General features: G+C 57.6%; 2 protein-coding genes across 4 annotated transcripts; one reads left to right on the forward strand and one right to left on the reverse strand.

Moving 5' to 3' along the window:
- Positions 1 to 62: 62 nt before the first annotated feature.
- Positions 63 to 14,039, reverse strand: LOC128971906 (cullin-associated NEDD8-dissociated protein 1-like). 3 transcript variants are annotated; one of them, XM_054387636.1, is made up of 16 exons: positions 13,972 to 14,039; positions 11,438 to 11,581; positions 10,676 to 10,830; positions 9,898 to 10,021; positions 9,047 to 9,303; positions 8,350 to 8,455; positions 7,722 to 7,861; positions 7,071 to 7,077; positions 5,984 to 6,269; positions 5,707 to 5,848; positions 3,914 to 5,416; positions 3,518 to 3,613; positions 2,709 to 2,878; positions 2,460 to 2,624; positions 1,518 to 1,625; positions 63 to 1,271 (listed from the first exon to the last, which is right to left on the reverse strand). In XM_054387636.1, exons 1-16 carry the CDS (start codon positions 14,037 to 14,039, stop codon positions 1,044 to 1,046), a joined length of 3,699 nt encoding a protein of 1,232 aa, XP_054243611.1. In that variant the 3' UTR covers positions 63 to 1,043. The 3 variants fall into 3 exon arrangements, with proteins under 3 accessions (XP_054243611.1, XP_054243610.1, XP_054243612.1); XM_054387635.1 differs by lacking the exon at positions 7,071 to 7,077 and having other exon boundaries at positions 5,984 to 6,273; XM_054387637.1 differs by lacking the exons at positions 7,071 to 7,077; positions 9,898 to 10,021; positions 10,676 to 10,830 and having other exon boundaries at positions 2,709 to 2,808; positions 3,520 to 3,613; positions 5,984 to 6,273.
- A 482-nt stretch (positions 14,040 to 14,521) lies between these two features.
- Positions 14,522 to 20,976, forward strand: SEC13 (SEC13 homolog, nuclear pore and COPII coat complex component). The gene is made up of 9 exons (XM_054387274.1): positions 14,522 to 14,551; positions 14,901 to 14,945; positions 15,747 to 15,862; positions 16,231 to 16,382; positions 17,006 to 17,139; positions 17,946 to 18,079; positions 18,404 to 18,524; positions 19,285 to 19,431; positions 19,955 to 20,976. The coding sequence occupies exons 1-9, from the start codon at positions 14,549 to 14,551 to the stop codon at positions 20,063 to 20,065; spliced, it is 963 nt and encodes a 320-aa protein (XP_054243249.1). The 5' UTR covers positions 14,522 to 14,548; the 3' UTR covers positions 20,066 to 20,976.
- The last annotated feature ends 1,951 nt before the right edge of the window (positions 20,977 to 22,927 follow it).

Genomic DNA, 22,927 nt, shown 5'->3' on the forward strand with positions numbered 1-22,927 from the left:
AGGGGTGATCTTTGATCTCCCCCCTAGCTGAGGAGCCCAGGGATGCTCCTGGCTGACAGGCAGGTTTATTTCTGACAGGACTCACACAAGAGCTGCTCTTTCACACGGCACTGTAAATATTTTTTGCATCAAGCACTCTGTCAGGAAAGGAGGGAGGGAAGCAGGTGCAGCTCCATGGCTCCAGCAGTGCAGCGTGGGTGGGGCCCCTCTTCTCTAAGCTGCTGCCGTGGCCTCTGTCTTAAAGCTTTTTGCCCTCCACAGAGCAGGCTGTGGCCACTGCAGCTGCTGTGGGGCAAGTTTTTAGATGGCAGAAGAGGGGTTAGTGGGGGCTGCTGGTGTGCTTATGCCTATGGTGGGTGGCTTCCCTCTCTTGTTGCTGTGATGCTGAACAGCTCTGCACACACTTGCTGGTCATGACACACTGAGTTGCTTGGAGGGGGACAAGCCAGAGCTGAAGGCAGAGGTGAGCTCAGTGTGAGTTTGCTCCTGGAAGGCAGCTGGTTGAGGTATTTTGCAGGCAACACCACCAAGCTGTTGGTGCCTGTGCCATGAGGTGGCTCCAGGTGGAAGGCTGGGGGTTGGGGCGATGTCCTTCCCCATGCAGCTCTGCCAGCAGGAGTGCCCTCTGAAACAGGGCCTGTGGTTGTGATGCTCTCCACTGATTAGCCTTTAGCCATGTTCTGAAGTGAAACACTACAAACTCATTCTTCAGGCAGCTGGGGGCAGAAAGTGCAGGTGCAGTACTTAAAAATCTCTGCAACTCTCGGTACTGCAGCAAGGAAAGGCTCCACGCAGTGATCTCCCTTTGCTGTGGAACCACACTCACGTGGACCCCGCCCTGAACCTGCTGAGAAAGCAGGACTGGGATGTTCCTGCCCCTCCCTAGCTAAGGATATCACTTTCCAGCTCCAAGTGCAGCTGGAGCCAGCCCTTTCCTCCTGCTGGTGCCCAGTGACTCGCAGGTGGCTGTGGACCAGCTGGGTGATGTCCTTGGTGTCTGCACTGGGTGGGTGCCTTGAGGGCAGGAGGTGGTGAGGCAGAGCTCAATTCATGTCCATGGACTCAGCGCTGGACAGGGTAGTAGAGTCCTTTTGAATGCTCTCAAAAAGTGAGGCCATCTCAGGGCTGGCTCTGATCTGAGAGGAGAACTCTGCCATGGCTGGGCTCTTCTCAGCCTCAGGGATGGTCAGGAGGGCAGCCACTGCTCTCATGGCAGATCGCTTCAGCTCGTCCTGCTTCTCAAACTCCTGCTTCACAGAGCCAGCTTTCACCTGCAGACACAGGCACCCCCTCAGCTGGCAGTTCGGGCAGGGAGGGCACAGGGACTGGGACAGGCCAGTGGGGATGGGGACAAGCAAGTGGCTCCCCAGCTGAGGAGCTGTGCTGGTTTGAGGCCAGACAGATCTTCTCTTGCCCTGAGAGGGACAATAGAATGACACTCACAAACTCACACTGCTCAGCAGTGGTAGCTGTGGGGCAGACCCCTCCCAGGGCCCACCCCCAGGGCCCCAGTTCACCTTTGTGGAGCAGGTAGCCTGCAGGGGGTCAATCAGGCGCTCGAGGCGCTGCAGCACGGCCTGGGGGCGCAGCGCAGCCAGCCGAGCCAGCAGGATGAAGGTCAGCATCTGCACAGGGAAAAGGGGGTCACTGCCCTGCCTGCTGAGCCCCCACCTGGGGAGCCCCAGCCTGCACTTGGGACCCTCCTTGCTGCAGCAGCTGAGGCACCATGCCACAGGGGGCAGGTTCTTGCAGCAAGAGCTTTGGTCACACTGCAACAGCTGTGTCCTGCTGCTGGCTGACTCTGGAGGGCTGATGGCCTCTGACACAGCACAGGGCTCCTGCCATTGCATTGCTGTGGTCAGGGCTGAGTGGAGGCAAAGCAGCTGAGGAATGAGGCCACCAATATGACAGTGCTAAGGGTATTTTAATCCAGTGTCACTGGCCCCACTGAGCAAATGACAGTTTTAAGGCTGAAAGCAGAAAGAACTCCTGTAAAACAACTACCCCAGGGCTGTGTGTCCAAGGCCAGCATGGTCACACCAGAGCCAGACAATGGCAGGGCACAGGCTGCAGAAAACAGAACCATGGAATCACAGAATTCTTTTCGTTGGAAGAGACCTTTAAGATCATTGAGTCGAACCCTTAACCCAACACTGCCAGGGCACCACTAAACCATGGCCCTCAGCACCACATCTCCATGGATTTGAAACCAGGGATGGGGACTCCACCACTGCCCTGGGCAGCCTGGGCCAGGCCTTTACAGCCATTTGGGAGAACAAATTGTCCTCATGTCCACCCTAAACCTCCCCTTGGGGCAACTTGAGGCTGTTTCATCTCATCCTGTAGGAACAAGGAGCAGGAAAGGCAGGGCAGAGGCACTCTGTGCTGTGGTGACACCAGCTCAGCTCAATCCCAGGTCCCCAGTGCCACCCTGCAGCAGGTTAAGGCACAGCACCCACCTGGATGTCATAGTGATCCTTCAGCCCATCCTCCACGTGGTCCAGGTACTGGTAGATGTCCAGCCGGTCCAGGCAACTATCCAGCAGAGTGTACATGCACTCAAAAGCAGCCTTCCTCACGTCCAGGCCATCATCCACCGTGTGCTTGAAGGGCCCCATTTCTACCTTGAGCAGGAGAAAAGCAGAGCTGACAGCTTGGAGCAGGCAGGGCAGCAGCAGCAGGTCACCCTCAGCCCTGGCAGGACTCACCTCCCGGATGAGCTCCCTCCTGACCCTGGTCTCGGCATACAGGCTGGGCAGGGCTGAGCCCAGCAGCTCCCGGATCAGAGAGGGCTTGTTGTGAGCAGCAGAATTGAACATGGCCAGGGCCACACGCCGCACATTGAGGTCCGGATCCTGAAGGGTCTTCAGGAAGTCACCTGTGGGTAAGGACACCCTTGTCAGAGCTGCTGTTCAGGAGCACATAAAATGGAGCCCAAGGAACCTGGCTATGTAAGGACCTGTGGCAAAGTTGCTCCAGGGGCACAGTCTAACAGATACTGGAGATGCTTTCCCTCCCTTAGCTGGCACACAGCGCCACATCTCCTGGCTGTGGACAGAAACCCAACCCACACAATTCAGCTACCTCATCCTGAAGTCCAGCCAGAAGCTTTAGTACTCAAGGAAGCTGGGTTTGATTTTCTCTTGCTCAGCTCTCATCAGCTCAGACTCCTCTGAAGCAGAAGGCTGTTTTACACAACACAGCTGAGGTGTGGCCTCCATGGGCATGAGACCCTTCTCATGTAGCTTGCGTTTGCCAAGATCCTTGTCAGCAGATGCCTGAACCATCATTTTCAAGGCAGATGGAGCTTATGCTCCCTAAGAACTCTGGCACCCACAGAACCCACCCAAGAGTAAGGTGTCAGAGCATTATGCAAGGACTCAGGTGACAGCAGTGCTGCTAAAGCCCCAGAGCAGAGCAGCACAGAGGGCAGCCACCTGGGTAAGTCTCACATAGGTGTGGAAGTCCCAGAGCTGCCAAAGCCAGCGAGAGCTGCCCCCAGCCCTGCTTCTGGTACCTATGCAGCCTTTCAGGAGTGCGTCGATGGGCTGGGGCTGGTCCGTGATAGTGAACTTGACGGCGGTGACAATGGTGCTGCGGGTGTGTGGTGAGCCTGTGGGGTGGGAGTAGAGACAGTGAAAGGCCACCAGACAAAATCACTGCCCCCAAACCACTGCAGGCTCGTCCCAGTCTAGATCACACTGCACAGGGGCTGGACAGAATGGAGCATTTGTCTTCACAGTCTCCTTGATTAACCCTGCTCCCACACCATTCGTATGCAGCGCCTGCTCCCAGAACTCTCCTGCCGTCGGGCACACCAGCATCACTCTGCCGGCCCCTCGCAGAGCCTCCTCCTTTCCCTCTCCCCCCACGGCAGCCGAGGTGGGCAGTGCCCTGCCGCGCAGCCCCTCACCTGAGGCCAGCTGCTCCTGCAGGCGGGGCAGCAGCAGGGCAGGGTTCACCAGCGTCAGCCTGCCCAGGCACTCGGCCACCACGCTGCGCGTCCCCTCCTCGGCGCACTCGCAGTGCCTGAACAGCAGCGCCCAGACATCCTCCACGTAGGGCCCGAGGGCGGCGGGCGGGCAGGCGCCAAGCAGCTCCCGGAGCGAGGTCAGCAGCAGGTACTGCCTGCGGGGCTGGCTGCCGATCTCCCGCAGCAGGAAGGGCAGGAACTGCTGCAGGCTCCCCACGCCGATGCTGCCCAGCGCGTAGGACGCCGCCGACTTTTCCTCTTCGCTGGGGGAGGCGAAGGCCTCCAGGAGGACAGCCTGGAGCTCTCCCTGTTCGTCGAGACTGGCGCCGCGGCCCAGCTCTGCCAGGCATAGGAAGGCCAAGACCCTGACGGCCGAGCTGCGCCCGGGGCTCCGCGCGTCCTGCAGGAAGCGGCTGACGGCGCCAGGAGCCTCCCGCGGGCAGGCGGCGCACAGGGCGGCCACGCACTTGGCCACGGCGTGGAAGGTCTGGCGGTGCGCGGCCGGCGGCTCCGCGGCGCCGCAGCGGTGGATGGGCTCCGTCAGCTGCCGCAGCAGCTCCGCGCAGCCCGCGGCCGCCGCTGGCGCCACAACCAGCACCTGCAAGAGGTCCGTGATGGCGCCCAGCGCCCCCGCTTGCAGCAGAGGCGAGTGCACGAGCTGGAAGATCTCGGCGAGGATGGGGCCGCTGGCCTTGGAGAGGCAGGAGGGGCAGACCTTGGCCAGAGTGGTGAGGAGGAGGATGGCCACCTGCGACACGTGCATGTCGCTCTCGGTGATTAAGGCAGGCAGCTCAGCCAGCACGGCCTCCAGCATGACAGGCTTCAGGCTGTCGCTGTAGTTCCTCACCAGCACGTCCAGGGCGGTCAGAGTGCTCAGCCTCAGGGCACGCTGATTCTTCCTCAAGAAGGAAGCCAGGATGGGGAACCCTTCCCCCAGGATGGGCCTCAAGTCGATGTGAAGGGGAGAGGCAGCAATCAGGGTGAGGGCTTTGACTGTTGTCAGCCTGGTGATTTCGTTCCTGAGCCTCTCCAGGAATATCTGCAGGGTGGGCTGGAGATGGGTGCTGAGGTGGTCTCCCAGGTGGTGGATGGTGTATGCCATGCAGGAGATGGCACGCTCCTTCACCTCCTGGTCGATGTCAGCTGCCTGCAGCCGCTTCAGAGTAGCGGGGAAAAGGTCCCTCATGTAGGGCTTGGCATCAAACATGCAGGGCTTGTCCAGGGGCCTGAGGACTTTCACCAGCTGCTGAGCCACCAGCAGGGCTTCAGAGGTGATCTTGTAAAAGGGGTCTCCAATGCAGGTCACAACTGGAGGCAGCAGGCTTGCCATGTGAGGGTGAAACACCTCTGGCTGGTGGGTGCAGAGGAGGACATGCAGAAAAGCCAGGGTGTCGATCCTCATGTTGGAGGAGCTGGATTTGTCAGCCAGGGAGAAAACAATGCCTGTGAGGGGAGACGGCAGTGACTGCTCTCAGTTCGCAGGGGGGTTCACAAGCAGCCTCCCAGGGGAGCAGAGCAAAGTGACTCTCCTGGTGCCTTCCTGCTCCCTGCAGCATTCCAAGCCCTCCCTCAGTGGGATGCTTCCCAAGCCCAAAGGCAGGAAAGCTCAGAGGATAATGTGATGGTGCAAATGCAATCAGCAGTCAGCACAAAGAGTTGCTTTAAAGGGTACCACGTCTTGTGAAAGCTCTCTCAGCCCCAGCCCTGCTCCCTCAGCCCCCAGAGAGGCTCACCAGGGATGAGCACAGGGAGGTGCTCTGCCAGGCAGCCAGGCAGGACGTTGGCTAGCTCTGTCAGGAGGCTGAAGCAGCCCTGTCTGGACTTGATGCTCTTTTCTCTGAGCTGTTTGTGCAAGGCCTTGACAATTTTGGGGACCTGCCATTTGAAAAAGGAAAATCTTCAGGAAGAAGCAGTGTGCTCAAGCTTAACTACCAGGCACATCCATCAGTGGCACTATGTGTGCTTCTCTTTGCTCCCAGGTTGAAGCCAGCCAAGCAGGTCCTGACTCACCTGGTCCTGAAGCATCCTCAGAGGAACCTCATCCTTGCCAGAAGCATCGGCAGTGTGCAGCCAGCTCTGGGTGGGCAGCGTTTGCTTCAGCAAGGAGATGTAAGTGCTGAAGATGTCAGCTTTGACATTCTCCTCCCTCTCTTTGAACCTGCTTATCAGGACTGGGGAGAGGATTCTGTAGAAGTCCTGCAGGAGGTCGTGCCTGCTGCTGACCATGGCCTCCAGGCACTTGGCTGCAGCCCTGCGCACCTTCCAGCTGACGTCGTCGTCATCGCTGTACTCATCACTCTCTGCAGAGGAGAGGCCTCCATCAGGACAGCACCACAGGCAGAGGCTCCCTGGGTCCTCAGAGCTTCCCTCTGCAGCCAGGATACACAGCTGGGAACACAGAGCAGCCTGTGCCAGCCAGTGTGACCTAGGGCTGCCCTGTGCCAGGCTCTCCCACTCCCAGCAAGAGCTGACAGTGAATAAACCTTCCTGTAGCTGCCGTTCCTGGCCTCTTCGGCTCAGGCATTGAGGCTTTGGTTTTGAAGGGAGAAGGAGGTTTGCAAATTTTAAGGGCAGAAGTATGTAAATATTTGTCTGAGCAATTCCTGGATGGCACTGAACAGCCTAAAAACTTCCTGTGTTATTGGCAGGAAGCCCCTCAGGATCCTACCCCAATAAGTATGAGACACAAATGCCTTTCTTTCAAGGATCCTGCCCCAACCTTTGCTCTCAGCCTGCAGAGTGTGGAGCTATGCAGAGGCAGCACCAAGTGTCTGCAGCTTACAAGCACTGAGGGTGCCCCTCCCTCTGCCCAAGGCTGCACTCCCACACCACAGTTAACCCCCACCCAGTCCAAGGCCTCTTTTGCAGCCAGTATCAGGCTGCATTCCCTGCTCACCAGGATGTTTCCAGTGCTGGGCCAAGATGTTTTTAATGGTGGGACTTTGAAATGGTCAGGACTTTAGCCTTGCCCTCTTCTACCACAAAGAATTAAAAACAGCTGCTTAGAGTAAACCTGTGGCTGCCTGGGCACTGCCTCTGTAGGCTGAGGTAGCTGCCCTGACACTGTCACATCAGGGCTGCACCAGAGGGGAGCTGCTCACTGCCTGCAACATTCCCCTGGAAGCAGCAGCCTTGTCAGCACCCCATGAGGAGCCATCTCTCACAGGAGCCCAGGACCGCTCAAGCTCAGCTGTGAGGGCAGACACCTGAAGCTTGGATGATGAGCCAGAGAGCAGGCAAGGGCAGCAGTGTTCCCTCCTGCCCTTGAAGAACACCCATGGAGCATGCTCTGAGCTCTGCCTGGCAGGCTGCAAGAAACACAACACTGGGAGCACAAGGCAGTATTCCTGACAGCGGGAATGGCAGAATGCCTGCCCCTCAGGATTTCTAGGTGCCAAGCCTGGCTGCTTGCTGGTTGTGCTGAGGAAGTCCTGCAGACAGCAGGCAGAGCAAAGCAGCACTTTCCTCATATAGCTCTCCACTAAGACAGCTCAGAGGTCAAGTTTCAGTTGCTTCAGGCAGGCAGAGCTCAGAGGACCTTCTCAAAAAGAAGTAAAACTCCCAGAGTCAATTCCTGCTGCAACTTTGCACACACAGCTGTGTCATCACCACTGAACTACAAGAGCCCATCTGAGAGAGCTGACTGGCAGCAGGTCTGGAAGGTAACATCACAGAGGTGAGGGAGCAGGAAGGGGAGAAGTGTGAACCCAGGGAGCTGCTGAGCACAGTCACCCTCACAAGCAGGCACCTTGCTCTTCATCCTTCTCATTTTCAGTTTCCATCATCTCTTCCTCCTCATTGTCATAGTTGTAGTTTGGGTCAAAGGTGATGTATTTCAAACACAGCCCCATCACAGTGGGGATGTGAGGGTCAATCTCCTTTGGGCACCTGTGAGAACACAAAGAGGGAGCAAACTGAAGACTAAGCTCTCTTAAACATCCAAATAATGCAATATCCTCACATGGACCCCAAATGCTTCCCAGGCTACAGGAACGTATTGGTAACAGGGGTGAAACCAGAGCTGCTCCTTCCTGCTGTGCACTGAGCTGGGCCACATTACCCTGGGGAGGGCACAAGGATTTCTAGGAGCTGAAAATCCAATAAATTGCCTCCAGGCCCTGGCTGAGTGCTCCCTTCATGGGGGAAAACCTCAGCAGCCCTGCAGGGCTCCTGCTCCAAGACAAGCAGTAAATGCTTGGCCAAACAACAGGAGAGCTGCAGCTCAGCACCTCTCCTGCCTGAGCCCTCCTCATGCAGAAGAGCCTGAACTCATGAAGTATCCTTCCCACCAGCAATGCCCACAGGAAGGTGCTGAGCCCAGCCCCAGCAGGAGGCCAGTGACCCAGGCCAGGCAGAGCTGCCCCCCAGGGGCACACCTGCTGACGAAGGACTCGAAGGCCTGGAAGCAGAACTCCCTCAGCTCATCATCCTCTACGCTGCAGTACTGCACGATCAGGGGAACAATCTTCTCCAGGTGCTCTCCTGGGGGATACAAAGGCAGCAGCACTGAAAAACCATTCCAGCCCTCACTCCACCCAGCAGCTAACAGCCTTCTGCCACCTCCTTCATGTGCTGGCTGCTGGCAGAGCTTTCCTGCCCTGAAGCCCAGGGGCCAAGGGCCAGCAGCCCACCAAGGCCCAGCCCTGCAGGCATTTCAGCAGCCCACCCACTGCTCCCTGTCTTCAGCCCCTTGTTGGCATTTCAGTCACAGACAGGGATTAGTGATCTTGTAAGAGCCAGCCTCAGCTCTGGCAGGTCTTTTAGACAGGTGACACAGTATGCTGCCTTCCCTTCCTCCTCTCCTTTGGACAGGGATTATCTTCTGTCCTCTTTCCCAGAGGTGTTAATGCAGGGCAGGGAAGCGCTGCAGGACCTTCAGATGAAATCACCATGGAAGGATAGCCAGAGGCTTACTCAGGTGTCTCCTCCCTTCCAAGTGGAGCTCAGAGAGCCAGGCCAGGAGCACAGAGGGAATCACAGAGCACTGACACAGCAGGAACAGAGGGAGCAGATGTGTTTCACCACTGCCAGGAGCTGCTCTACACCATACTCAGGGTTCCCAGGGCTACGTACCGATGCGGTGCCCAGCCTGCCTGCTGATGCCAGCCACACACTGTATGTAGGTCCTGGTAGTGGAGGTAGACTCATTCCTCTTCAGCTCGGCCAGCAGATGCTCTGTGAGCTCTGAGAAGATGTTTCCACTGCAGGTCAAGACAAGATGGCCCAGGGCAATGATGGCCCTTTTGCGTACTGCCAGCCTGGGGCTCGTCAGCTGGGGCAGGAGGCAGCTCAGGATGGAGGAATGGAAAGAGCAGAGTGTTCCCCCTAGCCTGCAACCAACAGAACAAGGCAGAAAAGCCTCAGAGCTAATTCTCTTCTCCCCCTCTTGGCAGCAAACAACGTAAAACCCCTCAGCTGCGCAGACTCCCTGTGTGTGGGCAGGGAGAGGGAAGAGTGGGCCTGGCACCATGGCCTGGACTTGTTCTGTAGGACACAGGGAGGGCTTGGTTTTGGCTGTGTCCTTCTAGGTGACCTGGGGCTTTGTCAGTAATTCCCTGCATGCAGCTGACATATGACACTGTCACTCTAACTTCTGTAACAAGAGAAAGGCAGCCAGGAAAAAACTGCATGTGTGCTCAGGTCACAGGGCTAAAATAAGCCTCCCTGCCTTGCCCCCTGCCTCCCCACACCTGCCTGTGGGACTCAGGAGCAGCACCACTGCTGCTCCTCAGTACAGCACAACTCAGCCTGGCACCTCTCACCCCTGCTGGGGGATAAGCTCTGGTGATAGCCCCCAGTGGCAGCCAACCCAAATCCCTCATTTTTAAGTCCTCACAGCAGGATTATGGAAGCAGAGAAATGAAAACAGGCAGAGAGAGGCAGCTCCTGCCAGGCAGAGCTGCCAGAAGGAAGCCCTTTGGTACCTGCTCAGCATATCTGATAGGATGTCAAGAGCCTCCAGCTGCACAGAGACATCCTCCTGCTTGCCAATGGCTCCTGTCAGCTGGGCTGTGATTTTCTTGCACACGTTTGCTGTCATGCTGGAGCCTGCAAGAGAGAGATTTTTTCCCCCACTGCCAGTCAAGAAGCAGCCCTTTGACTGTTGAGGATGACTGAGTCCCTCCTTCATTACAGCAAGAACTCCTCAGGGGCAGGCCTGCCAGGAGGCTTCTCTCCTCTGGGAGTGCCCTTTACCCTACCCTCCTGGCTGTCTCTCAGGCAGCTCCCAGGCCCCTGCAGCACAAGGAGCAGAGCTGGGTGGGAAGCTCCTGGCACACTTTTCCCTGCTCTTTACCTTGCAGATGTTCAGTTTCAGCAAGGCAAGGGCTGCTCAGCAGGAAGGGCACTCCTGACATAAACTGCTTCTCAGCTCCATAACTGAATTTAAGGGTAGGAGTAGATAAATCTGGCTCAGGATATAGCCTGGGTTCAAGAACAGGCTGCCCCAAACCACCACAGCAACAGCAACCCCTCAGAGTGGGGCTCAGAGTGAAGGAAGCACAGGGCAGAGGTTCACCCCCTGCCTTCTGCAGCAAACCCACACTGCTTTGGGGGCTTTCTCCCCACACAGTGCCAGTGCCAGCCCTCAAGGGGAAGACTCCTCTGGTGCTACCCAAAAGCAGTTTCAGCCCACATGATGCATGTCCCAAGTCTGTGAGCTCTCCTGCCCCAGTCTGACAGAGAGACAGACAGACAGCTCACCCGCAGCAGCTGGTGGCAGCTCAGCAATGACAGTTTTCAGCCCAATGCTGGAGATGTCCCTCAGCTGCTCCTTGTCTGACAGCATGTTTGTGCACAGCGTATCCACCATGGTCTCCACCTGGTACTCCTTCACCTTGCCAACCAGCGGGCCCAGGCTGTGGGAGGAGAGGGCAGAATGGAGAGCAGCAGGGTGCCTGCCACCACCCACAGGCATGCTCAGGTTCACTCCTCCTGCCCTAGCTCAGCCCCAAGTGCCAATGTCACCAACGCCTCAGCATCAGTCCCCCCCGCCCACCACAGGTCATGTCCCCAGCCTTAGGCACCCTGCCCTGCTGCCTCCAGAGCAGCCTTCAGTGGGGTTTGGGTAAGGTTGGTAGAACTGCAGGTGAAGTGAAGGCAGGGAACAACCTGAGTGCACCACAAAGTGCAGTGGAGATGCCCCTGAAATTCCAATGCTGTTTCTGAAGGGCTGCATATGTTCGGTCCCACTTCTGGCACAGGGAAGCAGAGGAGTTCGGTGAGCAGAGCTTTAAACTGGGCTAAAGGACAGCCGAGGAAGACTCCTTGGGCTATGGCAAGGTTCCTGACACTGACACTGAGCTCCCCAAAGCAGAGATACCACTCTGCTCACCCCTCTGAGCATGAGAGGGAGCAAGCTCCTTAGTGAGGTGCCCAGGCTCAGGGCCAGGCTCCACAGGAGCACACTCTGCAGTCTGTGGCAGCTTTAGGGCTGCCAAGGGAGATGGGCAGCCAGGCTCTTACCACTTGACAGCCAGGTTCTGCACTTCCCCATTCTTGTCCTCCAGCAATTTTAGAAGCATTTTCACAACCTTTTTCTCGCTGTCCTCATCCAGCTTTATGGAGTCCTTCTGCAGTTCCATCATCAGGTCGTTGGTGGCCATAAACCTGCAAAAGCACAGAGCAGGAGTGGGCTGGCTGAGAAGCAGGCACAAAACATCACTTTGGACACGGAAGCCTGGCAGTGAGTGATTGTCTGAAAACCCTTGCAGAGGGCACCTCAGAGCTCTTCACACTGTCCTGGAAAGCAAGGCACAAAACATGGTGACTGTACCAGGAATGGGAAGCTCTGCTAGAGGCAGGTGGTGAAGAGTCTTTAGCTAAGGGATCTGCAGAACCTGTCACAGACACCTTCTCTCCTCTCCCTAAAACACACAGCAGGGCTGGGGTGAACTAAAGCCCTCAAAGTGGCACCCAGCTGGTGTAGGTTTCCCCAGTGACTAACTCCAAATGGTTAACCGTGACAGGAAAACTCTTGACAGGATTTTTCCCCAACTGCCCAGCCTAGGAAAAGCAGAGTGGGGGCTCAGAGCCCATGTGGTTGCTGACTCTGCCTTACCCAGCACCAACAGCAGTAGCACACGTGTGGGGAAGGCTGCTCAGGCTGATAAATGAAAGCCAGAGCCATGCCTCTGTGCAAACTGCAGAAGCCCCCCCGGCTATATTTAGCCTGCTGTGAGCAAACCCAAGCAAGCATTTCTCACTCCAGCTCAGAAGGGAAAACAAACTCCCAGCTGAATGCCAGGCAGTGCCACTTTCTAGCAGGGACAGGCAGTGCCACCTTCCAGCAGGGACAGCATCCAAATGGGGGCTGAGGAGCCCTGGGGAGGGTCTGTGCTGCTGGAGCAGGGCAGCAGGCTGAGGTTCTGACAGATCTCTGCGTGGCTGTGCTGCACTGGCTGCTTTCTAATGTCAGCCCAGCACAGGCATAGGTGTCTCAAGGCTCTCACCTCTTAGTTTCCAGGTGATGCCTCTGCTTTAAATGTGGCTCTGAGGTAGCTCACCCAGCATGTAAGGGCCCTCCTGTACCAGGGCAGTGTTTGTGTTCCCAATCTGTGAGCTTGCTGCTGAGCAGCAGCTGGGCACACCTGGAGCCAGGGGCTGCTGTGGTGGTGCACAGGCAGCCTGAGACCCAGCCTGAGCAAAGCAGAGGGACACCCAGGTCCTGTAAGGGTCACAGCACAGCCTGAGCCAAGCAGAGGGACACATAGGTCCTGTAAGGGTCACAACACAGCCTGACTGTGGCTCTGCTCGCAGCTCAGCCCAGCAGAACCAGCATGACCAATTATGGCCAGGGGCTGAGCTGGGGCTCCCACGGCAGCACTGCTGGCCCTGGACTGGCTACCTGCTGCCATCCTGCCCACAGCACCTCACAGGTGGCACATGGATCGCTCCAGGAGAGGGAGGCAGGGCAGACCTGCTCCTCGGGCTACTTGTGCAGTGAGCTCACCTCTGACTGTGTGCAGGGTGTCTGCACCCTGCAGGGTGACCACGTCCAGACTGCCCTGGGACACTGCTGTGACATGGCACAGCCTGCAGTGGGCACAGTTTGTCTGGGGAAGCAAACACAAGTTCTCTGGACACACTGTATGCAACCCTCCCCACTGCCTCCTTCACCAAGTCCCTGCTGTAACAGCCCTGCACAAGTTAACCCCCTCTGAGGGCACCATTAGCCCCTCTCTTCTAGAAGAGCTCCAAATACCAAGTCTGGCACAAACCTTCCATTCCAGGCTGGTGCTGAGAGGACACCACGCTCGTGGGTCAAGCCTCCCTCACCTGTCAGTTCTAACAGCTCTTTGCAGATCACATCAAGCACCCAGCCACCAGCCCCAGCCCTAAAGAGAGAGCGACTTTATCTGCTGGCATAAAGAGAGTGACAGACCCGGGCAGGGGCAGAGACTCTGGCGGGCAGGGGGGCACGGAGCCCGGCGGACAGGCCCCTCGCACACAAAGCCATCACAGCGCCCACCCTCCAGGTGCTAGCTCTCAAGCCGCTGTCCCTCTCTCTGCTCAGCCCCCCCCACCCAACCCTGCATCAGAGAAACCAAGCAGGAAACTTTGCAGCGCTTTGCACCCTGCTGCTCGCCTGCCAGACAAGTGAGAGCTTCAGGTCCCGCGGTCAGGACTTTCATTCCCTTCCACTTCGCTTCATGCAGCTCTGGGCACGGGACGGGGGCGCTGATGGTTTCTCTGCGTTCCCCTCTCGGCTAGAAGCTCCAAATCGGGTTAAATACCGAAAACAAAAGTGATCCCTTCTCTGCCAGAGACACAGTCGCACAGCTGCCCGCAAACCTGTCCATTCCTGACCCGAGGGTCTGCCCAGTACAAGGGACCCCTCCAGTGGGCACAGCTCGCCCTCCCAGTTGAACGAACCCCCCTCCGGTCCGAAGCGGAACCCAAGTCCGAAGCCGCTCTCCCGTGCGGCACCTCCCGGGACCTGAGGCGCCGTCCGCGGGCGGCTGCCCCCGCACGGCCGGTCCGTGCCGCGGGGCCCGCACCTGAAGTCCTTGTCGCTGGAGGTCATCTTCTCCAGCAGGCTGGAGATATGGTACGAGCCGCCGGCCATAGCTCCGGTGCCGCGGCTCCTGCGCGGGAAGATGGCGGCGGGCGCGGGCCCGGGGTCGCTCCCCTCAGAGCACCGCCGGCCGGCCACGGGCAGTGCGGGCCCGGAGCCCCTGCGGACTGCTCCTGCGGGCTCGGCCGGTGCCCCTCGCCGCCATAGATGGCTCGGCCCGCCCCACGGACGCCCAGCAGCGGGCAGGGCAGGCTGCCGCGCCTCACCCCTGCTGCCTCCTGCGCTGCGGGAACGCCGGAGCGCAGCTGGGGAGCACAAGGGCAGAGGGCGCGGCCCCGGCTGGCTGTCCCGGCCAGGAGCGGGCCGGCCGCACGGCCGGTGCTTGGCTGCCTCCCTCCAGCAGGGGGCAGCGGCCGCGCCGGAACCTCGGTGCAGAGGAACCTCTGGGCGCGGGCGGGGGCGCCGCCCGGTGCTGACCGCTGTGCCACGTCTGAGCTGCTTGGCCGGAGGGCAGCCCGGGCCGCTCGCCGCCGGGGAGTACCGCGGGCACCGCCGTCGCCATGGTAGGCTCGGGACGGAGGCTGAGGGGGTCCAGCCTACGGCCGGTTCCGCGGGGTGACCGCTGAGGGAGGCTCCGCGCACCTTTCAGAGCCCGACGGACAGGCGGCGGGGGCGGCGCGGGCGAGGACCGGCGCGTCCCGGTGCTCGGCCCCAGTGCGGCCGGGTTCGGCCTTTCGAGCGTGGAATCTGCGCCGCACCTGGGCACGGCGCCGCCCCTAACGGCAGCCCCGGCCGGTGCCAGCTCCCTCATCTGGTGCCCTGGTGGGGCCGAGCTGGGCCTAGGTGCTGACGTGTGCGGGTGGTGGGCCTCGGTGTGCGCTGTGCCTGCTCCTAGTTCTCCTTCTCTTGCAGGTCTCGGTAATTAACACCGTGGACACCTCTCACGAGGACATGATAGTAAGTGTGGGGGGTGCTGCGGCGCGGGGAAGAGGAAATGATTTCAAGCTTTAGTCTTCCTGCTGGGCCTGTTCCTGCTCGGTGCTCTGGCAGTGTGCCTATGCAGGTGCTGAGTGGTGCAGAGCTGCAGCAGAGGACCCTGGTTTTCCTTTACGTGCACCGGGGGAGGTTTAGGATGGACATGGGGAAGAATTTGTTTCTGTTGAGGGTTGTCCAGCCCTGGCCCAGGCTGCCCAGGGCAGCAGTGGAGTCTCCATCTCTGGAGGGGTTTGAAAGCCATGAAGATGTGGTGCTGAGGGCCATGGGTTAGTGGTGACCTGTCAGTGCTGGGGTAAGGGTTGGGCTTGATGATCTCAAAGGTATCTTCCAACCTAAACAATTCTGTAACTGTGTGTGGATATTTCCAGGAGTAGATGTGCAGGTATGGGGAGGAGGACATATGAGTTATGTGGAGAAGTAAGGAACCCGGTTAGCTACTGAAGCTTCAAGCAGAAGTTAGAGCTATCAGTCCTCTCATACCCGCTTCACGTTGTAGGGAAGACAAACATGGAACTGATTGAGGCTTTCTAGTCTCTACCACTCGTTTCCTGCCCTCTGCTGAAAACGCTGCTGCTCTGCATCCCCAGGGTGCCCCAACAGCAGCTGGGGAAACAGAGGAGGGAAGCAGCCAGCCTGGGTGGCTTCACTGCTCTCTCTTCTAACCTGCTGTGCTGGGACTGAGCTCCTCAGAGCTGCTGCAGCAGTGGTGGAGTGGCTGAGGAGGCAGAGCTGACAGTGCTGAGGCAGCTCTCTCCCTTGCAGCATGATGCCCAGATGGATTACTATGGCACCAGGCTGGCCACCTGCTCCTCTGACAGGTCCCTCAAGATCTTCGACGTGCGCAACGGTGGCCAGATCCTCATCGCTGACCTGAGAGGGTAAAGGCTGCTGAGCAGGAGGGCTTCAGCTGGGCAGGGGCTTCAGAGGCTGTCCTTTTGCTGATGTGGGAGGCATGGTCGGCACCAGTGAGGCTGCAATGTGTGGCTATGGCTATACAGCTGTGAGGGGGCACAGAGCCAGTCTGGGCCAGCGCCACACAGGGACTGCTCCCTTCATGAAATCTTTGCCACCCTCGCTTTCCAGAAAGTGAACTCCCAGCCTGGGTGCTGACACAGGAGAATGTTTGGAGCTGCCTGGCATTGCTCCCTCTCTATAGGGCCATGTCAGCCAGCCCCAGAACACTGGGCAACTCCAGCCAGGTGTGGAAGGGTTTCTCAGCTTCCCCAACCAGCAGCATTTCTTGCAGGCACGAAGGTCCTGTGTGGCAGGTGGCCTGGGCTCATCCCATGTACGGCAACATCCTGGCCTCCTGCTCCTACGACAGGAAGGTCATCATCTGGAAGGAGGAAAACGGCACCTGGGAGAAGACCTATGAGTACACAGGGCATGACTCCTCAGGTACCTGGGCACTGCGGGGGCAGGGCAGGCTGGCAGCCCTCAGGAAGGGGGAATCAATCCACAGTGGTGAGGAAGGAAGCCTCTGTCACACAGGGGTGAATTAGTGCAGAGACAGTCAGGCTGTACAGCTTAAACAAGAGCATGCTGCTGGAGGGCCTCCAGTGCTGACTGGTGCCATGCTTGTGCGGGATCTAGCTTACAAATAAATCAGCTTTCAGATGGTGGAGTGCTGAGTTCTGGAGGGCAATACTGTATGTGTCCAGGAGCAGAAGGCAAGGTGGGGTTCAGCACACTGTGTTCACAATGGGAGGTGCTTTGCTCCTCCTGTCTGCAGGTCTGGCTGCACCTTGGCTGTGGTACCAGCCCAGGCTTTCAGTGCTGCTTGGCTTTTGTCCTGGAGCCAACAGCTCTGCTCCCTGCTGCAGGGGGCAGTCCCTGTTTTAATACTCTCACTGAGAGCTCTGTGGGTGCTCTCTTAAGAGGGTGCCAGGCTCAAAGGCAGCTCTGCCTGTGCTGAGATGCAAGCAAGCTGCTCCCTGCCCATGCCTGCTGTGCTCAGCAGTGCTGTGGGTGGCTGGTTCGAGGCAGTCACTGTGGTGTAACCCAGTGCTCTCCCCCTGCAGTGAACTCTGTCTGCTGGGCACCACACGACTATGGACTGATCCTGGCCTGCGGCAGCTCCGACGGAGCCATTTCCTTGCTGAGCTACACAGGAGATGGGCAGTGGGAAGTCAAAAAGATCAGCAACGCTCACACTGTGAGTGTGGCCCTGGGACAGCAGGGGGGGTCCCTGGGACAGCAGGGGGGGGTCCCTGGGACAGCAGGGGGGTCTCAGGGCTATGGATAAACACCAGGTTGGTGCTTCAATGACCTTGAGGCCTGGGTGAACGCCGAGGTGGAATGAAATACTGTGCAGCAGTGCCTAGAGCAAGCAGTACCTTGCCTGACCTTGCTCCAGAGTGGGAAGGTGATTACTGCAGTGCAGCAGGGACCATGGAGCGCACTCAGCAGCACTGGTAACAGCTCTCTGCTTAGAGTTAGTGTTGAGCTCAGTGCTGGAGGTTATTCTGGGGGGATGTGGCTTTGGCACTAAGGACACCTCTAGAAAGTGTCTGTGAGTAAGCTGCAGGACTCGTAGGTTGACCAAAGCAGGGGGTTTTAGCAGAGCTTTTGAAGTAATGGCAGTGGCTAGCAGTAAAAGGAAACTGGGCTCCAGAGGTTCCTCCTGCACTCCTAAATGTTAGCAGCTGCTAAGCAGCAACACAAGTGTTCCTGTATCCCTCCAGCTGGAGTCTGCCTCCACTGCTCACAGCTCCAAGATGATATTTCACACACCACAGTTCCTTAGCGCCCTCAGGCCTCTGGAGTAAGTGCCCCACTGAGGCCAGCTTGTGCCTGCATTTTTACTCATTGAGATCCATTCAGCAGTGTGCAAGACTCCTCTCTTCCTGAGCTGGGATTACCCCCGGACAGAGCATGCCTGGGGCACCCTGCCCCCTCAGCAGCTTTGATTTGCTTATTTAAAGTCAGCAGCTTTAAGGGATGGATCTTCTCCCTCCCTAGATTGGATGCAATGCAGTCAGCTGGGCTCCTGCTGTGGTCCCAGGAAGCCTCATAGAGCAACCATCTGGTCAGAAACCAAACTACATCAAGAGGTTTGCATCTGGGGGCTGTGACAACCTCATCAAGATCTGGAAGTAAGTACTCTGTGGCCAGGCTTGTCCCTTACAAACCCTTTGAACGTCCTCAGCAGTCTCTCAGGTGCTTTGCTCTTTGAGCAGTGCTTTAGAAACAGAGACGCTGTGGTGCTGCGCAACCCATCAGTGGTGACAGCACTTTGTGTCAGCCCTGCTGCTGCCTTGTCCCCTGAGGGCCTCTGCTTAAGCTGTAGAGCTTTTGGAGAGGAGTGGGGACCCCTTGGAGCAAACCAGGAGGCTGGAAGCTACAAAAGCTGCTGGAAGAGAGGATGAGGAGCATAACTGGGGGCTGGTGCTGCCAACCTCCTGACTGTGTGTTTCCAGGGAAGAAGATGGGCAATGGAAGGAGGAGCAGAAGCTGGAGGCTCACAGTGACTGGGTTCGGGATGTGGCCTGGGCTCCATCCATAGGGCTGCCCACAAGCACCATTGCCAGCTGCTCACAGGTGAGGCCTCTGCTGCAGGACAGAGGCAGGTTCCCAGCACCCTGCTTCCACTCCCTTCCCTCTGGCAAAAGTGCAGGAAGGGCAGAGCTGCTGCAGCAGGTCCTCCTGGCAGTCCTTTGCTGTCTCTGGCTAGGAGCCTTTGATTCCTGTTCCCCCCATATACCAGTGGAAACCTTTCTGAACAAAGGCTTGGCCTACCTGCCTCTAGACCAAAGAGCAGCTTCTGCTTTGAAATTCATGGGCAGGGGGGATCTGACTATGGGGAAAACCTTCAATGGAGATCATATTTCAGTAGGTCTGGGTCAGATTCACTGAGCTTCCAGCTGCAAGTGCTAGGGTTTGCTAACTGGCATTCCTGAGCAGCCCTGGTGTCCTCAGCCCTCGTGCTGGCTGGACTGTTCCTGCTGCTACCCATTCTGGACATGCCTTGAGTTTGTGTTACCAAGGAGCCTGCTCAGTTCTCTGCTGACTTGCTGTCACCTGCCTGGAAAGCAAAACTTCATTGTGGGGAAGAAATGGCACCTGCCATTTGTGTGGCTTTTGGGAGCTTTTCTCTTGTCTGCAGGTCCCCTTTTGGTTTTAGCTCTTGCCCTCAGAGCTGCACTCTACCCTAACAGTGACAGCTCCTTTGCTGTGCTGGCTGAAAAGCCACAGACAGCACTGGGGTCCACGCCTGGGGCTGTGGGTCGGAGGTGCAGCCCTCAGTCCTGTGGGAAGGCTTTCTCTGTGACCAAGCACCTTGCTCTGCTTGCCTCTGCAGGATGGCAGAGTGTTCATCTGGAGCTGTGACGATGCCTCTGGCAACTCCTGGTCCCCAAAGCTGCTGCACAAGTTCAACGATGTGGTCTGGCACGTGAGCTGGTCCATCACTGCCAACATCCTTGCAGTGTCTGGAGGAGACAACAAAGTGAGTACTGCTGCCTGCCTTCCAGCCTGCACTGGCCTGGCCTGGGCTGTGGTCCCTTTGCTGCAGGCAGGACTGCTGCAGGCTTCCCTTTGCTGCAGTACTGCCACTGTCTTCTTTTCACTTACCAAGAGGGGACCCCAACCTTTGCCAGCTACTTGGGCTGCATTCTTAGTCCTTACTGGAGAGTCAAGTCCACGCCTGGCTTCCTGTTGTAGGGGACCAACAGTAGCACTCCTGTGCTCTCCTTCACCGCTGGCTGAGCACTCTATGCAGCCACAGCCAGCCCGACAGGAGGCTGCAGGGCTCACTGCTGTCACCAGGATGTCACACAACCAGGGAGGGGATAGACAGAGTCACAGACTGGCCTGGGTTGGAAGGGACCTCAAAGCTCATCCAGTCCCACGCCCCTGCCATGGGCAGGGACTCCTCCACTAGCCCGGATTGCTCGAGGCCTCAAAATGATGTCTGTGGGGAAATGGGAGGCTGAGGCTGTGCTGAGGCTGCTGCCTGCTGTGTTTTTGAGGTCACGCTGTGGAAGGAGTCGGTGGATGGACTGTGGGCCTGCATCAGCGACGTCAACAAAGGGCAGGGTGGGGTCTCAGCCACCGCAGAGGGGCAGCAGAACGAGCAGTGACCCCCTGCAGGGCCCCACTGCCCCCGCAGGGCCCCGCAGCACGGCCCTGCTGCTGCTGCTCCTCACCTGCCCTGTTCCTGACCAACCAGAACTGACTGCAGCTCAACTGGGCAGCAGGGAGCCGGTTCTGTCAGCATTCTGTAACCCTTCCTGGGAGGCTCCAGCCTTGATTGACATTCCCTGAAACTGAAGGTAAAGAGCAGAGCAAAGCACTGTGCCTTGGGCTACTCCTGCTCCCGTGGGGTAGGGCTCAGATCCAGTCGGTGGTGCTGTGGTCAGACATGCAGCACCTGGGCAAGAACAGGAGGAGGCTGTCAAAGTGATGAGCTGTGACCTCCTGTGTGCCAGGAGACATAGGAGTGAGCTGGCTCACAGCAGAGAGCTGCTGCCCAGAGGAAGCTGACTGCCTACAAAACTCAGTTGATGGTGGCAGACTGGGCTGGCAGTCACAGGGCTGCCTGCACCCTCAAGCAGTCACTAGAATCACCGAAATCTGGGAGGGAGGTTAAAGGGCCTGAAGTAATCAGTGGTAGAAATCTGGAGTTGCTCCTTGCTCTGAGTCCTTAGATGAAGGCCTCTGAGGAGGTGAAAACAGCCTTCAGAGGCCAGAGGTGTGGAGGGAGGGAAGGGCAGGTGGGAGCCTTGGCAGCGGATGGCAGCGTGGAGCTGGCCCTGCAGGGGCACCGAGGTGGTGATTTGGTTGTCCTGGAAGTGATGTTCTTGGCCAGCTGACAGCCTCTGTACCTCCTGAGGCTGGCCAGAAGTGGTGCAATGCATAGGTCCTTTGCTCTGCAGTTGTGCTGGTTCTTTAACCAGAGCAGCAAATCAAACCCTAACCTGGAGAGGTTTTTAGCCATGCTTCTGTACCTCAGGAGTCTTTTGTTGAGTACCAACAGAATAAAGTCTATTGGTTAGAGCCTGCAGTGGGGTGCTCAGTGCTCTTTTCACTGGTCCTGTGGAGGCTGCCAGCAGTCTGCCTTCTGTCAGGCCACAGCCAGGCTGTGCTCCCACCCCTGATGGGACAGCTGGGAAGGTCCCAGGTTCACTGGAGACCTGTGAGAAAAGGCTGCCTGCAGTTTGACACTGCCCTGCAGGCCCCTACCTTCAGCTGTAGCAAACCACACCTCAGTGCACCTCTGGCTGAAAGCTGAGGCACTTCCCCCCCTTCAAGAGACAAAGCACCAATAAGGTCTCATTTCCCCTTTATTCCTCAACACAGGTGAGGATTCACAGCTTCAGCTGGGCTGTGGCCATGTCCTGTTACAGGAACCCCACCAGCTGCTGCCCTGCAAATGCAAATTTACCTAGAGAAGGGGGGACTGAGCCATTTCTCTGTGCTGCTCCCCATGCACAAGATGCTGTGAGGAGAAGGTTGTTTTCCAGGTGTTTTATTCACAAAGGTGGTGTTAGTCAATGGTGGTTGCCAGGGTGGGGTTAGAATATGCATCCTCCTGGCTAGCCAAGCTGTGCAGCACAGCACCAGTGCTGGGAGGGTACAGAGGGTCCCCTCATGTGCTGATGGAACTCTCCAAGCCCATAGCTCTCACCTTGGGAGGCTTCCACACTACCATGGAACAAGGCAGAGAGAAACATTTCCAGTTCATGGCTGCAGGAGAACAAAATCTGCCAAGCGTTTGTGTGAAACTGAACTGTCTGACCTGTGTCCCTCTGACACAAAACCAGCCCTGGGCTGTCTCTGGGTGCACTGCTTCCTGCAGGAGACCCCAGCTGTTCCCCAGGGATATCCCAGATTCACCCATGAGAGACAATGGCTGTCAAATTTCCAGCTCCAGAAAGCATCTCAATTAAAATCTGGAGAAAAAAGCAGTTCTGGACCACTCTGGGCACTCTCAGTGTCTCCTGTGTCAGTGCCAGGGGTCTCTTGGTTTGACTCTGGTAAAATACAGGGACTGACACTGGCAGACAGACAAACAGCATCCAAGGCACTTAAGATTAAGGCATTTTACCAGGCCTTACTGTAGAAATCAGTGTGACAGGTGTGCAGATGGCTCTAATGCTCAGGCCTTTAGTTAGGATCCTTCTACTTGCTCCTGGGAGCACCTGCAGTTAGTGAGGCCCTGGCCAGAGCAAAGCCAGAGCCTGACCTGCCCCGGAGCTTGAGCCAGTCCTGTGTAGCAGGCCCTGTCCCCTGTGCTCAGGAGGCACCAGGCCCCTGTCTGGCAGTGTTTTTTGCTGACTATAAACCTGGCTTTCCTTGGACTGCACACAAGGGGGTCCCAGCAACAACACTACAGACAATAGAGAATCACAACAATAGTGCTGGGCAAGAGGCTTCCTCACTGAGAGCATGGCAGCAGCACCAGCTGCCCTCAGGAGCTCATCTTCACTGGATCCTCAGCCCACTGCCAAAATAAATACAACACAGCCACCTACAAGTGGCCTGGAACAAAACTCAAGAGACTTTAAATCAAAGTCTTGTCCCTAATCCAAACTGTACAACAGTTCTGTCGTGAAACAGTGAGAACCCTTGGTGAGAAGCCTTAGTGACAGCTCAAGGACACTTAGGAGATTAACTTCCAGAAAGACTCTTAGGAAATATCAACAGTGCCTTGGAGCTGCTGAGTGAGACTCAGAGGTGAGACTGAGCTGTGCTCTGTGTGTGTAGTGGAGCAGAGTGACCTGGTTTTAGGGAGTCACTTACAGCTGTGTTCAGTGCAGCTCAGGCTGTGACCCAGGCAGGCAGAACTCCTGAGAACTTGCATGAAGATCCCCTCTGGCACTGCAATGTTTGAGAATGGGGCATGGAACAGGGTGGGCTGCTCTGCAAAATGAAGCCTGCTCCAGCCTCTGGAGGGTCCTGCCTGTCTGGACAGTGGTGCTGCTCTCTGCTGCTGCTTGCCC

The sequence above is a fragment of the Indicator indicator genome, chromosome 15 (genome assembly GCF_027791375.1).
Source record: "Indicator indicator isolate 239-I01 chromosome 15, UM_Iind_1.1, whole genome shotgun sequence".
NCBI lineage: Eukaryota > Metazoa > Chordata > Aves > Piciformes > Indicatoridae > Indicator > Indicator indicator.

What these genes read in the sequence shown, in the direction of transcription:
- LOC128971906 (XM_054387636.1), bottom strand. Translation starts at nt 14,039, where the DNA reads ATGGCCGGCGGCTCGTACCATATCTCCAGCCTGCTGGAGAAGATGACC. An exon ending in TCCAGCGACAAGGACTTCAG is followed by an intron (nt 11,582 to 13,971) that starts GTGCGGGCCCCG and finishes GTGCTTTTGCAG; the next exon opens with GTTTATGGCCACCAACGACC. An exon ending in CCTCCCTGTGCTCATCCCTG is followed by an intron (nt 5,417 to 5,706) that starts GTGAGCCTCTCT and finishes CTCCCCTCACAG; the next exon opens with GCATTGTTTTCTCCCTGGCT.
- SEC13 (XM_054387274.1), top strand. An exon ending in AACCTCATCAAGATCTGGAA is followed by an intron (nt 18,080 to 18,403) that starts GTAAGTACTCTG and finishes GTGTGTTTCCAG; the next exon opens with GGAAGAAGATGGGCAATGGA. An exon ending in CCATTGCCAGCTGCTCACAG is followed by an intron (nt 18,525 to 19,284) that starts GTGAGGCCTCTG and finishes TTGCCTCTGCAG; the next exon opens with GATGGCAGAGTGTTCATCTG.